Genomic DNA, 18,950 nt, shown 5'->3' with positions numbered 1-18,950 from the left:
TTGGTTCCTTGCTTTAGCAAAAGGAACCTTTGTAGTCAGGTTGGCGTGTGTGTGTGTGTGTCTGCGTGTGCATCTGTGACACTTGCTTGGGTACGCTCTATCTCAATAAGGGAATGTTGGATTGAGACCAAACTTAGACTGTAGATCCGCCATATTGAGAAGATGTGCTCTATTGTTTTTGGTGCCCACAAAAGTCACCAAAGGTCAGATATGGTCCAAAAACCGAAAATATTAAAACTGCAATAACTCCCAATGCCAATGTGTGACAAGATTGATATGTTGGGACAAGTTGTGAACTGGTTAGGGGATCATTTTGCAACTTAACATGCATGTGATCCAAGGTCACTCAAGGTCAATTAATGATAAAAAACTAGTATTTTTGCGATTACTTGAGAACGAAATGTCCGTTAGTGTTGGGAGTTGCTTCATTGTAATCCAATTGTCGACCCTCATCTGGGTGACCCTTGACCTCAATTTGACCTCTGGTGACCTTTACGTGTTTTGGGGATTTTTACAGTTTCGATGCTATTTTCAGATGTCAAAGGTACCTTCTGATCATGAATGTCAATATGTTGACCCAGTGTGACCTTCATGTGCGAAGTTATATGGGGTCAAAGTTTTCGGTCGGAGTTAGGGTGGCTGTGCAGACTTGTGCTAGATTTGGATATCAAAGGTACCTTCCGATCAAAAATGTCAATGGGTTGACACCTGGGTGAGCTTTGTGTGTGAGTTATACGAGGTCAAAGTTAATTTTCAGACATTTAGTGCAATAACTCCCAGTGCCAAGGTGTGACACGGTTGATATTTTGGGACAAGTTGCAAATGGTATAGGGGAATATTTTCAAACTTAACGGTCATGTGATCCGAGGTCACCAAAGGTCAATTAATGTTAAAAAACTAGTATTTTGGGGGGAGAAAATGGGCAAAGAAAAAATGTTTGAATTTTTACAGTTTTGATGCTCTAGTTAGGTCTCACCGATCAAAAACGTCAATTGGTTGACCCTCGGGTGACCTTTGTGTGTGAAGTTATGTATACAAGTTCAAAGTTAATTTTTAGATATAATGCAATTAACTCCCAATGCCAAGGTGTGACATGGTTGATATTTTGAGACAAGTTGTGAATGGGGTAGTGGAACATTTTCAAACCTAACGGTCATGTGATTTGAGGTCACCAATATTATCATATCTGTTGACCCGCTTGTAGGTGACCTTATATTTCTTACATTTTCGACGCCATATTTAGATCTCAAAAGTGCCTTCCAATCAAAAATCCGATCACAATTTGTGATCACAAAAGTTTTGGCTATAGTGTTGGTTACTTTATGGGTACATGTAGGACTACAATTAGTTGGACTATTTGAGCCCAATCTTGCTTGATAATATTATGTGTATTGTCATATACCCCTATGCAAGGAACCACAGTGCCCTTGGGCTCTTGTTTATTATTGCTGTTTGTATTACTGAGTAATTTTTAAACTGACTAGCATGTTTGAGCAATGACAGCGTCTTAGTTTGTGTTAGAAGTGAGTTTCCTTTACATTTGAAGATCATACTACTGTAGTTGTTAATAAATGTTACCAAAGATACGGTGTTACGAGATTGCCCAAACTATTGATATCAAAGCACACTCGTTTTTCAGTATGGTAGATATTCTTTATATTGTCATAAATTGTGAAACATTTTAACTGTTTTCAATATAAATTGAACTGTGCTTTATATTTCCTTGTTTTAAAGACAAAGAGAGCTTATTCCTGAATTGCTTACAACAGAAGATGAAGAGTTGGTTTGAAACAATGACTCCTGTCCCCTGGATGAAGTCTTGTCAATGGAAATCTAATGATCTCTTTATTGCCAGCCGCTTAGTCTTAACAAATTCTGGTTCAAAAATATCTAGCAGAGAAGTTGACCGAAAATGTAAGCTGCACTACCTAGATATCTTTACTGATGAAAGACTAAAAGCAGAGACTCGAATCATTCTGGAAGGACAGCCAGGCTCCGGCAAGACAATGCTCTCTTCTCAGTTGGCCTATGACTGGTGTTGTGGAAAGCTAATGGATATCCCCATGGTCATCTATCTGCCCTTGAAAATTGTTGATAACATGACAATTATTCAAGCTATCAAGATGTTCTACATCCGTAAAGGCATTCCCATTACAGAAGAGGATATTGAGTCTATGCTTAACAGTGGTAAGAAGAAAGTCTACCTCATATTGGATGGGTTAGAGGAATACAATGGTGTAGCCAAAGATGGCAGTTCCTCAGAAGTCATGAGAGTAATGACAAAGGAGAAACTGTCCAACTGCATTGTTATGATCACAGCTAGGACAGATTATACCAAGCATCTACCTCCGGGTCCAATGTTGAAGATAGGAAGCTTTGGTGAGGATGAGAGGAATGAATACATTGAAAAGGTCTACTCTGATAATCAAAAAAGGCAAGAAGAAGTAAAGGAATTGATTGATAATGTTCCATTTATTCTTGATCTTTGTAATGTTCCACTACTCTTTGTGTTGTTAGTACATAACATTGATAGATTAGGAGAGTTACAAGAGGGTCAGCTTGACAGGGTTACTCCTTTTGTGAAGGCCATTGTAGACATTCTGTGTCCTGTGCAGGATGAGGAAGACACCTCGGGTCATCTGTCACATCAGCAGCAGGAATCAGGTCGTGAAGAGGATGAGAGCAGATCAGAGAGTGAAGTATCAATAGAACCCCACATTACATTGGAGGAACTTGCCTTTAACGGCCTCTGTAAAGGAAACCAACAATTATTTTGGCAGAAAAATTTTGTGGATAGATGTGTCAGTTATAGCAAAACATGGATAGATGCTGGGTTACTTGTTGTTGAGGAAGGAACTCCATTTAATTCCCCTAGTAGAGATCTTCAGACTGACTCAGGCAGTGGAAGTCCCCAGACAGATTCCATCAGTGATGAGCCTAATGTTACTACAGAGATAAAGAAAGGGCTATCCCTTGAACCTGATCTTTTGGCATCTGTCATTCAATCAGAGAGTAATCCAATACTGGAATCAACAGAGGAAAAATCAGAACCTTTACTGAATAGAAAAACTCCGAAATATATCTCGTTACAGGTCAAATTCCTTCATAAGTTAATCCAAGAGTGGTTTGCAGCAAAGTATTTAGCCCGCCTGTTCTGTGGTCACAAATCAACTGAACATCATTACAAGTATCAATTGTTCAGAAAACACCTGGCTAACATAGACCCAGCTGATCTTCATTATATCTTGCGCTTCACTTGTCACATCTGTCCTCCCAGCTTTCATTTCATTGTCAGTTTTCTAATGAGAGACTTTAAAACAGGAGATTGTGAGATTCCTGATTACATCATCAACTGCATCTGCCTCTGTTTTGCTGAGTATGATGGTTACAAAGGACACAAGGTCAAAGACATTCTCAAAGAGGTCTGTAGAAGAGAATCCGTCACCTTCAGCTCTGAAGATAGTCGACTGCTGCTGAGGTCAAAGGTTTCTATGCTCACCTTTGCTTCAAGATCACAGGTAAAGTGTGAATACAACTTTCTTAGCTCAAATACACAGCAAACGTCTGCTTATATCCGATATCTGTGATACATAATCTGTAGTGTGCATTAAGACAACATTCAATATTCCAGTGTCAAGTACAGCATCAATCTGTAGGATGCAAAATTCAAACTTAAGGAAATCTAGTATGTTGAGATATAAGATCGACCTAATGTACTCATTCTGGTTATATTAGACTAAGATATGAATTGATTTACAGGTATTATACAGTGGCAGATCATTCTGGGATGTGTGAATCATTTCAATACAACATTATCATATGCTGAACCATCTATTTAATTTACAAGATCAGTGTATCGTAAAGTACACATTTCATCAATGGTATAAAAGAAAGGTTGGCTATTAATCAATCCTTAGTGTTGCTTTAGGATATTGTGATGGATGGGACAACTTATAGCTGATTTTGTGCACTACATGACACATATTACAATTTTCATATCTTCAATAGCACACAAAATTAATCGTAATGTCTCTCTTCAGGTTTCTAGGTTTTTGTTTTCCACTTGTTATTGTTGAGTACTGATTCAGGTTGACATACTACAATATCTGTGAATTATTCTCCAGATTCCAATCAAATGTCTGAAGCTTTCAGATGTTGTAGAAAAAATTACAGAGAAAGCCCTGATCCTAAAGGATGATGTCTCGCTGGGAGTTTTGAATACCCTGAGGGCTATTGAAGTGAATCGGTGGGACCAGAAGCTGATTGAACAAGATTATGAAGATCTCATGAAATTCATTATCAACAATGAAAAGGTTGAAGTAGCACGGTGAGGACTAATTAAAAGTTGGCACACAAAACTACAAATTTCGCTCTATGTGATATCGAAAATAAGGATATATTGGAATGTGTGATTTATAGAGCTAATGGAAGAACATTCAGCAGAAATATCTCCAAGCATTTGATATCTATCAACAATGGGGAACCATGCAAATAGTTTGGCTTTCTCACTGCATCATAACTATTTCTGACATTCTGCTACATCGAGATTACCTAGTCATAATTTACTTCACTCCTAGCTTACCTGTCTCCCCACAGGCTTAGCTCATTCTCATTAGACCATGTCTAGGGTGAACTGGTAACGTTATTAGCACTCTTCCACCCATAATGCTTAGAAGTGTTATCGTGGACAAAGCATCATTTGTCTTTTTGATCTGCATATTATTAAGTTTAAGTATCATTATATCAGTATTCTTTGTCTTAAAATTTCGTTCTCAACTGCTCTCACTATGATGAGAGCTCATTAAAAATTTTGGTTCATCAGTTCCAAAACCTTGTAACAAGCCTACTTAACAGTTATAGTATCTGTAAAATGTACACTAGGTTAATAGGTGCCCCCTACTTAACATGAGATCAAATGTCATTTGAGACCAGCAATATGAAAATATTGTGTAAATAGGTGATTCCAAGAGTTGGTCTAAATTCTCCTTTTACAAAATACAATACTTATCATAATATATAATTGTAGAAAACTAAGCATTTTCCTGAAAATTAAGGGCCTATGCCCTCTATGTAATTCTTTCTATGTTAATTTATCTAACGATTGTATTTATTTCTTTTTCTTAATAAAAATCTGCAAAGTGGGAGATATTTTATCGTACATTTTACTTTTTTTTCTTAGCTTACTATTACCAAGTCCACCGGTAGCTGTGAAAGATGATAAAGATCTGAATAACTTACAATCCCGAAACGTTTCAGGTAACATAAATTCTATTACCTGAATAACAAGAGCTTGGTAATTAGATGTAACAGATATTCCTCTGTATGTGATACAATAACTTAGCCTCATATTTTGTTAAAGCTGTTTCATTCTAGTCCTGCTTCTGCATAGTGGTATGAGATGTAGCTCTGTCCAGGATGTTGAAAAAATGTAACTTTGGCTTTTAGCCCGCGTACTAATTGTATCAACAGTTAAGCGAGATAGATTATGATAATAGCTTGGACAAGCTGAAATTAGGAAACTTCATTACATAAGAAACTAGACATATTAACAGTGATAACAATCATCACAAGGAAATAAGCACACTTAATGAAGACAGCAATTCAAGGTGTTACATTTGTTTTAGTGTGTGTGTGTGGAGCTGTAAAGTATATTGAACATCATCAGCTGAGTAAAATAAATTACTACAGTGAAAGGGATTATGATCAGTAATGGTTAACTACATTAGTGCTCTATTTGTTAAGGAGGGAGGAAATGTTTTAGATTATATTAGTGCAAAACGTTTTGGTATTCACTAAGTTGATCGTGATACAATTTATATGATAAGAATTAGTGCCAATATAACCTGTAACTTTAAAATGTTTTTTTTAATCCTCAAAACAAGAGAAATGTGTCAATGTATACAAAAATGGTTTCAATAAAATATTCCATGTGAGGGTGGCTGAGGGTCTTATTTTTATATAATTATTCTCATTTCAGTTGAATGGATCATTGGAGAACACTTAATTCACACATTAAATGTGACAACTGGAGAATGGATGGTGAGATGCATTATCCTTTTTTTTTAAATTATTGTCATTCATTTCAAATTGTGTTCTGATATTCCTTTGCTTAATCAGCAAAACTCCTCTTTAAGTTTGAGTCAAGGCAAAAGGAACATATGACGTGGTGATAGCGTGTATGTATGTCTCGGCCTAAGAAGTGGTAACATGGGAAAATAAATTTGTGTCACTAGTAGTCAACCAATGGTGGACAATAGTCATCCGTTGTCCAGACAAGGGGTCGGAATAAAGGGTGTCCTCGGATGTAGCTAATTTATTAGAAAACAAGTTTGTTAACTTAACACAAACTTCACGGTCCACAAACTTCAAACTCTGTATGTTGATAACCGTTACAAAGCTCTTGGCTGCTTTAGTTTATTTGCAATGTCAAATTTCATTTGAGTTTACCTGTGGACAAACTATGGAAACATTGTAAACAAACTACTGGACATCAATAGCATTGATAAATGTCATAGTTGGGTGTAAGGTGCTCCATAAAGCAGCTTTAGTAGAGGTCAAGTTAGGTCAAGTTAGGTCAACAGGAGGCAAATTCTGACAATGTAAACAAGCAGACTAAATTACTCTGGCCTGACGAATCACATAGTTGGTATGTGGGTGCCCCTCAGTAAGTTCTTGGTTGCTTTAGTTATTTGGAAATTTCAATTGGGGTAAGTAGATGTCAAATCTCAAATTATTGTCATTTTGATAACTCCAGAAGTCAAAGGTTAGCTTTGACTAACTTTACACTTGGTATGTGGCTCAACCATATTGAATACTCAAATGTCATTCATGGTGAGAATATTAGCTCCAAAGGTAAAACTAGGATGAACTTCACACTTGGTATTTGGAGCCAGCGTATTAAGTATAAAACTGTCTGTGCACAGTAGTCAGTAAATGTACTGATACACTGTAAATGTGGCAAGGAATATATAGGCCTCTTGGCTTTCTGGTTTATTCCTTAACAAAGTGCAAACAAGTATATGTGATTCATGTGTGTTTGTGCGTGTGTATGAGATATGCCTGCTAAAACATTATTAACCATCTTGGAATTTTAAGTATTGCATCAAGATTTCCTTGGGAAAGCTGTTGGCTGTTTTCATTATTGTGGTGGTCAGAGTTCATCTGAATCCTAGATTTTAGTATGTTTTAGTGGAGATCAAATGTCACTGAAGAATGTAAAATTTCAAACCAATGATGAATATCATGCTTGGTTTGTAGATGTTCGTAGTGAATTCTTGTTTGTCATAGAAGTAGGTAAAAAAATATTTAAGGTCACTATGGGCCAATGTAATAACAGTGTCAGTGAATCTCATACTTGGTACAGTAGGTAGGTACCCCTTCATGAATACTATCCTTGTAGTAGTTTTGGCAGGGATCATATGTCATAATAATGTCAGCAATAGTCAAAATTTGAAACCTGTGTACAAATTTTACTCATGAAATTCACCATTGATGAGTGCCATACTTAGTATGTTCATACTCCTTCATAGTGACTTCTTGGTTGCCACTCATTTTGCGATGAGGCACAATATTCTACATTGGTCTCAAATAATTTGGAACACTGTATAGAGTAGTCAGAAGATGAAATATGTATCAGAGAATTGATGCTCTTGTATTGGGGGACTTTCACAACCTATGTCTTGTCACACATGATATATTTGCTGTCTGAAGTATTTTACCTAATCATTTGCGATATATGATAGAAGTATTTTTTAAAGGAAAGTTGTAAACTATCAAAATATTTCACAATGAATAATATAATGCCATGAGCTTCCTTCCTTGGTAACAGTTCTGAAAGGGCTAATGATGGATCTAATTTATTCTAAAGCTCAACAAGAATATATCCCTTATTATATAAAACATTCATCTGACTTTTTTAGCCAACATCAGAAAGCTGTTTGGTCTGGATTTGGGTCATTTTGTTGTATATTGTAAGATCCTTGGTGATATGTAATTATACAAATATGTTGATGTCATGGCAAATGGAGCTTGAATTTTGTGATCTTCTAATTCTCATTAAATTTTATTGAGTTGACCTACATCAGCAAACTCGTTAAATGAAAAAAATATATATAACAATGCATCGCAAATTTTCTGGGATTTCTGGTTCAACATGTAGTTTCAATCAGGTTTGTATGATTTTCCACAATATTTATTTTTGTCTTTTCTTGTCTGAATGAAATTTTCATTTAGATGAACTTTATATTACCAGGGAGAATGTCAGCAACATCACCATCACTGAAACCAATCTCTGGTGAGTTTTCTGTTATTAATAGGAACAATCATTTAAAACTTAAAATGTGTAATTAACAAGGTTTTTTTGTTATTTTCAAAACAGTCGCTGTAACTCTAGAACAATTGCTGAAGTACATGCAATAATCTGTAACCACAATTGAAGCAGGCATACATAGTCCTGGTTGGAATTCTGCTGATAAATGAGGGTTCTTCATCCTCAGTTTTGATGACGTTCTTTGCCCTAATGGCCCTACAAGCCCTGTCCTTTCATTAATTTGTACTAACTTCACAATAATATAACGGTGTCCTTATTGACCAGCCTTGGAACAAATTGTGGAGGCTGGCCTTAAAGTATACTAACTAAAGGTTCAGTCAACTTTTGAAAACGTAAGGACAAAACTAGTCTTTGAGACTTTTTTGTCGTTGGACTGGCTTATGATGTTTTATATATTGCATGAAAGACTGGTACAATTGATGATATATTGTCTTCCATAACGGTTTTGGTGGTTTATTCATATAAATGTTTATATCACTTTTCTCCATCAACAAAAGACGAAACAAATAAAGCAGTGGAACAACAAGAAGACAAAAGCAGCGATGTTCCAAGCAAAGGAAATGTAAGTTAAGAATCATGGCTCACTTTTGAAATGTTCTACAATGTAGTAAGACCTGTTGGGAATTTATGGATTGTCCAGATCATACATACATATCAAAAGTATCTTCTTAAGTACCATCACACATAAGAAGTGGACCATGTAGATTTAATTTATCTTATAATTTCTAAAATAATAAGTACATCAAACTTAGAGCATCTGAAGGATCTTCAAACGCAGACAAAAAGGAAAAGGGAGGAAAACAGATCAAACAGACATTTTCACATACTCACAGATTTATCAAGCTGTTTGGGACACTGGACAATGAATGGTGTACAATTAGTACAATAGGCAGTGATAATAAAATGACGTAGGAGGTGAAAGGATTACTGAAGATGAAAATGGATGCAGCATATCAACTATGCAGTGAACTACAATAAAGAAAAACGTTAGGAATTTAAATAAATAAAAGTCAAATAAGTAATTATGAGTCTATAAGGTGGCGAGAAAAGGGATTAGGCTGAAAAATGACTGCTATGTTGCCTTATGATAACTGAAACCAATGAGATACTTTTGTGTGACAAGATTGCTAATGGTATGTTCAGCTTAATTATATTAGTAATTGTACACAGCATATTAGCTTAATCTTTGACAGTGCAGTAGATTGCACATTGGTGAAATCAAATGAAAGTTGGAAAGACATTCCACTGTGCCATCATGAATCCAGTTCCATTTTGTTTGAAGCACATATGTACTTGTTACAACTATTATGTATGTGTATTGCAATTGCAGCAAACTTTGTTCTACTGAGAGGCACACCCTTTTGAAATTTGACACTCATTCGTCTTATATATTATAGGATTGACCACAGGTCTATGTGCATGGTATTTCATAAATCTGGAATAACTGTTATTGTACTATTCAACTGTTTATTATTGACTATGTATTTGAGGCCTTCAATGATTATGGAGACTAACTTAAGTTCAAGATGATGAGTTCATTGTATTTATACTATGAATAGACAAATATTTGAAGATATACATGTTGTTTGTTTCATAATATCATGACCTTGCATAAATCTTTTATATTAATAATATGTCGTGCTGATATTATACTGATAAGTTGAATGATTTAGTGAATGGAATTTTCCTTAATGTCTATATACAGTGCATGCAGAGGCTGCATCAGAAATTCCAAAGTAGAGGGACAAGTGGGGTGTGGGAGGCAACAAAGGTTGGAGAGAATTTTGAAGTGTAAAAGAGGACCTGTGTAAAGTGCACATCACAGGAAAATTTAAGGGGCTTGAGAACATATCCTAACCTCTACTGCAGCTACATCAATGAACTAAATTTTATTTTATTATAACTTCTATTTTGCACTAAGTTAAATATTGTGGAAAAGATTTGGGGCATATAAGAGGTCATACATTCATCATTTTTACTGAGGAATGTTGATTGATCTAGAGGCCAACTTGGCTTTTTGCATAGTGACTGCAGTGACTAGCTGAGTTACGTTTTTAACAGCAACTTAAAAGCACAAAATATATGTGAGAGAGATAAGTCAATTTCTATGGAATGTATTTTAAAGCCCTGATGGGGGGGGGGGGGGGCAGTGGGAGAAACACCCAGAAGTGGTTGGAAAGCGGAATTTAAGCTTTATTATGGGTGTTTCAAGACCAGACGCTGAAAAGCTTTCAGACCTTTTTTTGTTGCTATTTTAACTTAAGAACAGAAATACATTCCAGACATTGCAATTCCATTGGAATATATTTCAAGGCCCTGTGGGGTCCAGGGGGGCAAAGACCCTGCCTAATATTACACAAAGAATAAAAATTGGGTAGAAGAGAAATTCATTTTTGTTTATAGCTGACTTTGAGGTCAAATGGGGTGGGGGCAATTATCATAAGTGGGGTGAAGTATCATAAGAAGGGGGGGGGGAGAAACAATGCCCCCCTTGTTGTCGATACTGAGTGCATGAAGATAATTTTGAATCTTTTAAGCAGTCGACAAAAAAATATCTTTAACAGTAGTGATATTTAAGGACGCGAATAAAATAATCTCACCTAACTAATGATAAACCTTCTTTCTCCTGTAAGCTTGAAAAGTATGAAATGCTAGTAATCATGATAAAAGCGTGTGGGAACTTGCATATAAGATATACGTGAATGCAACCGTACGTCCCATTAATAACTTGGTATGGTGATGTAAGTGCAGAGTATGTACCTGTTCTCTTCAACAACACTTTTCACCTTGCTAATATTCATGGTGGTTGAGGCTTAATGGGAAATTGTCAAAAGCAGCTTGTAAACATGATATCTCAACAACCACAAGTAGAATCAATATGATTCATGGAAGATAGATGATCCCTAGGGAATAAATACACCCTATTGTTCTTGGTTCTCATCTCATGAATATATAAGAGTGTGTGGGGCTAAACGTAACATTTAGTTCACACTGGTATGGTGATATTGCTGCATAATAGGCACATTTTTTATGACGTAACCAACTCTAAGTCATTTATATTCATCAAATTGCTTGAAATGGCTTTCAAATACAAGACATGAACCAAATGTTCCTTGGTTTCCTTCTTGGCATATTTGGTGTCACACTTCATTCATACAATCAACCGTGTTGTTTGTGTGTGCATATAATGAATATCAACCAGTGAACATCAAATTCTTTATCAGATACCTCTGGAATAGTATGTCTAATTTGCATTATACATGTACTTGGATAATTCAATGTAAGTATATAGATTTATGATATCATAAACCTCACTAATATTCATGCATAAATATGTTTTTATACTATGTCACTTCATAGGCTTTGTCGACATGATAACTGATTCCTGGTACCTTCCTTTATTTGTTGCCACACAAGTCAATAGATCTTCATTATGGTGTGTACAAGTTCATGAATATTTACATCTATGGCTTACCACACTATGAATACGTGATACAGTTAGTGATACAAAAATAATATACACATCATATATCAGAATAATGATGTCTGAAAAATATTTAACATTTTACTGAAACTCATGTTCACTGAAACTCAGGAACTTTTATTCACACATATGCCGTTACTAGACACATAAGCCTAGTCTTTGTAAACTATATTTCAGTTGCGGACCATTACACTCTGCAGGTGAAATAGAAATAAGTGCAAGCATCATCAAGATGATTGTGGTCTCATTATTTATAACAAACAGTGGGTAATTCAGGCGCGTATCCAGGGGGGCGTTGGGGCACGCGCCCCCGGGTAAGAAAAAGAAGAGAGGAAAAAAAGAGAAGAACAAATGAAAAAAGAGGGGAAAAAAGAGGAGGAGAGGAAGGAAGGGAAAAGAAAAGAAAAGAAGAAAGAGAGAAAAAGGAGAAAAGGAGGGAGTAAACGAAAAAGCCAAGACACCGGGAAGAGAAAGAGGAACAGTGACATCATTACAGCACTGATCCCTATTATATACACAGGGTAGCCAGTGACGGATCAAGGATTTCGGAAGGGGCGTGTGCCTCACCCTACCCCATTTACACAGACAACTCCATTTTTGTCGTTTCCATTTTTCCTCTCTCGTCACTCATGATCTATATATATATACTATATATGGTCTTTCATAACGCGTGTGTGTGTATACGCCTTAAACAATGGTAGAATTGTGCTATGAATCCAACTGTGGCTGGTCTCGAACTCGACCGTGTCGTCGGGGAACATGACGCATATTTTTTTATGGTATCGCTAGTAATTTCAAAATAGAAAGTGCTTAGATGCAACTTACAAGGCCTGGGAATTCTCATTTCCAGCGATCTGGGAGGCATTTTCGGCCAAAATTTGCTTGTACGCTACGTGCCAACTTATGGTGGCGCTACGCTTAGAAAATTTGCCTACAGGCTTCGCCCATCCCTCAGTGGCAAATTCCTCGCTGCGCGCCTGTTCGAATTTGTAAAGCAAACAGCAGATATCACATCATATCAGTGAGCATGAAAATGGCGTTCCAGGATGAAAAGCCTCAAAACTGTCCACTTGCCCGAAAAAAATAACCAAAAATTTTCCTCATGTGAAATTCAATAGCATATAAGCAAGCATCGGTTATTACATCTCATGCCATCGTGTACCGTACGGTCCGTGTAAGTTGCGCAGTATACCGCAGGATGCTAATGTAAACAATGAAATGTCTTATGTAGATGGAGAAAAGCATGAAGGTCCAATTATGTCAAACCTTTTTTTACACTAGTAATGGCGAATTAGGGGCTGCAACCCCCCCCCCCCCTGCCTCCAACGCCTATGTGCATAGTGTTCGGTTTGGGAAATATATGCTATTTTTTTCCTTCAACCAAGTTTCATAATAGCCGTTATAAGAGTTTTTATATTTGTACACCAATAAATTAACTGTGTCTGAATTTTCGAAATTTCTGACCAACATTCTTCATCACACTTCCCTCTACTCGTGCAATTTTGACCGGTCTATTAGGGGTTGAAGGAGGTTTTCCTATATTGGTTGTCCATAGATGAAATTTTGTACAACATTATGGGTATGTTTTGAAGTGAGTTTATTTACGAGAAATGTGAATTTTCAAATTCTGAACGAATAATGGGCTTAAAACCTTGAAAAGTGGGGCTGACGGATATTGTGGGCCGCGACGTAGAATCACCGACAAAAGCAATGATCCACAGAACATGCGATGAGTTCGAACATGATTTGTGACTGGTGACAATCTGCAAAAAGGTTATGGATGGAAAAAACTATTGGGAAATACTTGGTTCTCAGGCAAAAAGTGTACATCTGGTTGGTCATTTTCAAGCTTGAGAAGTGCCATTTCCGGTGATCTGGGTGTTATCAAAACAAGAAATTTTCTTGTACGCTGCACGCCAACCGTTGGTGGCGCTCCGCTTAGATAGTAATTCGCGCCCCCGGGTAGGAAAATCCTGGATACGCCCCTGTAATTCTCAACTATCTCCTTTCCATTTCTTTCTCACAGAATCCTTCTTTGCCATCTCATCAAGCAATTAGAGGAGAAGCTGAAGGGAAGCCAGCAGCAGCTGAAGCAATGACTAAAGATAGCGAAGAAGTAACAAATGAAACTTTGCAGGTAAGTATTATTGAGTGAGAACTCCAAGTGTGATTCATGACTTTTGACCAATATCTCTCTAAATCTGTGATTTCTGACTGATACAGACTGGTTCCTAAATTGACAGAGTCGTGACTGATTTTTCACTACGTGATAACAGACCGACATTTACACATTACTGTGTTGTTCCCAATTTAACAATGAAAACATCCCGCACATTATCAAAAAGTATACATGTCTAGTTGCCCTATATGCCTCCTTTTGTTTTAAGAAGTAATATCATTCATATTAATTAGTAGGTGAGGCATACTGTAAACATATTACATTGCCACGTACATGTTTGTTATCTTTCATATTTGGCATGTTTGTATCGTTAGTAAGTGTTTATGTGTTTGTGTTTAATATTAAATTGTTAGAATGAAATCAATTATGCAAATGATAGATGGGATTTTATGTTACTTTTTATCTCAATACTTGAAATATTGTGATGCTTAGCTGGCAATATATTTTTGTGCTTCTGCTACCAGATTGGAAAACTCTGTTGAAAGTTTATCAGTAGATAGTACATGAAGTTGTTTGAAAAAGCTATTCATTTTTGTAGCCAAAAATCATTTCAGATATCAATTTTGAGGTATTTTGCCATATTTTGATGTCTGAAACACTCACATAAGGTTACACCAAAATGTCAACCACAGTCTTGCAGTACCTACGTTACATGGTTGCTGATCTTAGCATAGTATTGAAGGTGTAAAGAAGGCCGTTGTGCATCTGACGTATTATCAATTACCACATGCAGTGCTGCCAGATCCACTGACATACTTAACTGAACAATAATGTAACAGACTGTGCTAATGTGACAGTGGTATTGGTAGCTTGTAAGTGACTGATATATTCTGTACCTGGCATTAAAGGTTTCATTTTACCATGGAACTGCAACGGTCTAGACAGCTTGGGTTGTACTCTTGAAAAGAAGAATGTTGCTTTAGTTTGTTGTCCCACAAAACATATAACACAATAATGGAATCATAGCATGTTTCACAGTTATGCGAGGAACTTAGTTCGGTTTGTTGGGATAAGCTTTAATTATATAATGACTTCCCAAGTTTGTCCCCACCTGAATCTGGGATATTTGTTATTAATTTTGCAACATATGCTATGTGTAGAAAACGTCTGTCAATCAAGATGCATTAAATAACTTCCACCTGAAATACCTGTCTTAACTGAAATCTAACTCTAAAACAATATAAACTACAAACACATCGGTAGTATTGAGACTCTGCTAGAACTTCTGCATCCTTACAGATTCCTGTGTCAACCCTTCTTCTGAGTTTCCAATCTTTTTCCAGTAAACACCTGCGTGACAAATATGCGGCAACTCTGTCTATTCTGTGTCTATTTGTGTCAAAGTCACACTTTTCGCACAAAATTGCTGCTGTGTCCATGGATAATGAAGCTTTAGTCAAGCATATTAATGAATGGGTGGGGCAGAATTATACCATTACATTAGCCCCTTAAACTGTCAAGTACACAACTCACCTTATTTAAAAGTATTTGATATGAGCATTTGCCTCATTAGTGTTCTAGTTTTTGACCGTCTACTGAGGTTCTTATATGGATTAGCTCAATTTCAATTGGCATAGTGAAATAGCATCAGAACGATGAAACATTTTTGATTTCCGGTTATTTCAAGGACTTGTCAGGAAATTTGTTCAAAGAATGGCGAGATGTGGGAAGAAATGTGAAGCTTGCTGAGACAGAGCTTGAAAACATAGAGGCAGATAACAGAAGAAAGGGACAAAAAGAAGTTGTGTACCACATGTTGCTACTATGGAAACGGAAACGTGGGATGAAAGCAACAAACAAAACACTGAGAGACGCTCTAATAGCAACTAATCGAAAGGACCTGTCCGATTATCTTCTTAACAGGGAACAATGTGGTACAACTTCAGGTAAGTCAAAGACAACAAAACATGAGATCAGTAAGAGAGATTATGTTTTTCATGGTTTGTATTTACACTATACATATGTAAATTCCATATCCAAATACAATATGAAAAGGATATTAACATTTATAGAAATAACAATTAACATTACTTATAAAAACTTACCTATGCTGCCAAAAACTTATGTAAGTCTAGAAACAATTTTCCATGGAAGTATAAGAAGTAAAGCAATCGTCAGATTGTCATTTAGCAAGCAGCTGTAAAGAACATTAGGTTGTAAAGGAGCCTAATGATTACTTCTTATAACACGATGTTACAACTGCATAAAAACATACCAAATCCATATGCAGGATATTCCCCTTGAAAGGAGCATTTCTATGATACAGCCTACAACCTGTGTTATGTCATGCATACCTTTAATTTTCTGACTATGTTATATAACGTTGATATGTTTGAAACAAAATGAATATCAATTTAGTTCTCCTTATACATATACATGACTTCCAATAACAATGCATTGAAAGAGGTGTGAGATTATCATGTTAATTGCAACAACAATCATGTTAACATTTATATGCAAATGAGATATTTGCCAGTATTCTGAGATATCCATTTGGTCTCACTATTTTTATACAGTTATGTGTCCATCTTTGAAGGGTGTCTCACAAGCTCCTACTTATAATATGTTACTATCAATAGGGACATCACTACAGTAAAATGAAACCTATCAAGAATTTGCCGTAAATGTTGGTCAGCTTATAGATTTTCAAACCGTTTGGTGGTACAAGAATATGAAGAGTACATGTGAAATGTTAATCATACTAAACCTTTAATGATATGACAGTATAGTGAATGAACTCATCATGTCCTAGAATCCTAAAGTTAATATAAAAACATTGATACACAGCTAACTGCCTATTTTTAAGATATGTTGGGAATATGAACTTTGGTATCATGATCTAAGTAGAGGTCTATACGAGATGAGAATGTTTTTAGCTGTATCAGTATACTGAGAAACACAGAGACAGGAACTGTATTTCAGTATATGATGCAGGGTGATATCTGAAAATACAATATCTGAAGTCCTGCTCATAGATAATGTGAATCTCTCCTGTACATGATGACTGAAAACCCTAAAGTTAAACACACATGTTTATGACCTTTGCGTTTTGAAGTAATGCTTCCAATATGGGATATGGAGCAGCTCACAGGAAACATATTGTTTCTAAGCAAGGTCAAATAGTACTGACCTTGAGCAATGGACCATGGAGCAAAGGACATGGAGCTAGGAACAGCAAACAGAATTAAGATCACAGTGTTCTTTGACTCCAATGAGGGGATTGTACTATAGGAGAGCACTGGCAGATGTATTAGCTATATACTAAGCATTGATTGAGTTGAGGACTTTTAAGTCCTAATCTGCCAGTTGTTTACATAACATATTTCTCTCTTTGCATTATAATCAAAAGATTCTTATGCGAAAACGCCTCTTAGTGTACAAGCAGTGGTTGACAAAGAAGGTAGAATTCTAGAGATACCAGGGACTGATGTTAGACTAGATATTCCTCCTGGTGCTATTGACGGGAAATGCTTGATCCAGATGAAAATCATTTCAAACTATATCCAAGAAGAGTCTAAATCATCATTTGCCAGTAACTCAACAGTGGTAGTGGAACTGCTTCCAGATAACATGAAGTTGCATCATCGTGCAAAGCTCACCCTGCCTCACTGTCTCAAGTTAAAGAACCCTGTTGAATGCAAAGCGCTGGTATTCAGCAGTCACCATGCTCAAGGTACATCTTACCTTATGTTTGGGATAACTTAAAATGAAAAAAGTAACAACCCACATGTGAAATTTTTATCGGTTACTGGTATGTAGCAATTGCCACAAATGTGTGTTTGGTGCTCACCTGTCATTGATTGAAAATATTTGGCTATGTTACTTTTCAAAGTCTTATTTGTATATAATTCTTCATAGCATGTATTCTTTGGTACGTAGATCACAACAAATTTACTTGCTGTAACGTCACTTTTTAGCCATTGTGTACGGAGTCATCTTAACTCAGTCACTCACCGGAGCCCACCGCCAGGAATTGCCGATGGGGTCAAGAAAACTGGGGCAGGACTCATTTCTGGCTTATGTAGCGCCCCCTTCTTCTATGTTGGATGGGTCGATTTTACTTTTTAAAATGTGAACTATTGTGGCACACCTAAATTAATCTCATACTGAATGTCTTAAACTTGAACACTGTATCAGTGCTGACTCCTTTCAGAACTAATCAGGCTACAACACTTATCACACCATAAATGTTCATACCTACCAGCATTGTTACCAATGCAGGATTCTGCCTCCGGAACGCAATGCTTTTGCCAGAGACACAAAATCATGAAATTACACCCTTTTTTTAGAGTTAAACAAAAACAAGCACACACTCACAACTAGGCCTATAAGAAACATAAAAAGAATACATATTTTAATGAACAGCTTTCTTTTCTCAAAAATACACAATTTGTTCTCTAGAGAACCAAAATTTCTTCCAATGCTACAGATAATTGAATTTGTTTGAAAAAAAAAATAATAACAATAAACTGCGGTACAGGGATAACAACATTTCCATTACAGAGATTGTCATGCTAAACATAGTCAAGGATGCTTTTCCATTATCCTGTGATTGATTGGCTATTAGTCACTTACCCATTGTCTGCAGACATTCTTGCATATGTAGTGCTCAGTGAACACATTGTATGCAACTACTTGGAACATTACTCTTCATTGTATAGAGAGATAGCGAAGTCTGTGGTATAGGCTATCATATGTGTACACCCAAATATCACAAAGTTTGGCCTGGTTGTCACATGCAGTACTACGTTTTAACAACAAGCGCTCATAGTATGAAGATGCACTTGTTTCAGAGACTATCGCGGTAATAATTTAATCATTGTTTTGACCAGAAAATGGTATGAATTGAGACAATCTATGAATTTTGTGGAAAGCTACATCTCTGATACTGAAAAGGATTTGTTTGTTCTCTCGGCATTGAGAGTTGCTAATATAAAATGTGCTTTCATACCACAGTA

At 36.3% G+C, this 18,950-nt stretch overlaps 1 protein-coding gene across 12 annotated transcripts in view; it reads left to right on the top strand.

Moving 5' to 3' along the window:
* Positions 1-18,950, top strand: part of LOC139977171 (uncharacterized) — a 66,506-nt gene that overhangs the window by 20,745 nt on the left and 26,811 nt on the right. For 11 of the 12 annotated variants that reach the window (XM_071986396.1, XM_071986390.1, XM_071986395.1 and 8 more), the window contains 9 exons: positions 1,735-3,518; positions 4,125-4,327; positions 5,180-5,256; positions 5,978-6,039; positions 8,233-8,293; positions 8,827-8,891; positions 13,840-13,950; positions 15,620-15,878; positions 17,342-17,665. In XM_071986396.1, the coding sequence (XP_071842497.1) occupies positions 1,735-3,518; positions 4,125-4,327; positions 5,180-5,256; positions 5,978-6,039; positions 8,233-8,293; positions 8,827-8,891; positions 13,840-13,950; positions 15,620-15,878; positions 17,342-17,665 (2,946 nt within the window). The remainder of the gene's footprint in view (positions 1-1,734; positions 3,519-4,124; positions 4,328-5,179; positions 5,257-5,977; positions 6,040-8,232; positions 8,294-8,826; positions 8,892-13,839; positions 13,951-15,619; positions 15,879-17,341; positions 17,666-18,950) is intronic. The other variant, XM_071986397.1, reaches the window with a different exon arrangement.

Source organism: Apostichopus japonicus, chromosome 12, assembly GCF_037975245.1.
Source record: "Apostichopus japonicus isolate 1M-3 chromosome 12, ASM3797524v1, whole genome shotgun sequence".
Lineage (NCBI taxonomy): Eukaryota > Metazoa > Echinodermata > Holothuroidea > Aspidochirotida > Stichopodidae > Apostichopus > Apostichopus japonicus.
Note: the sequence above shows the minus strand (reverse complement) of the source record. Positions and strands in the feature narration are given on the sequence as shown.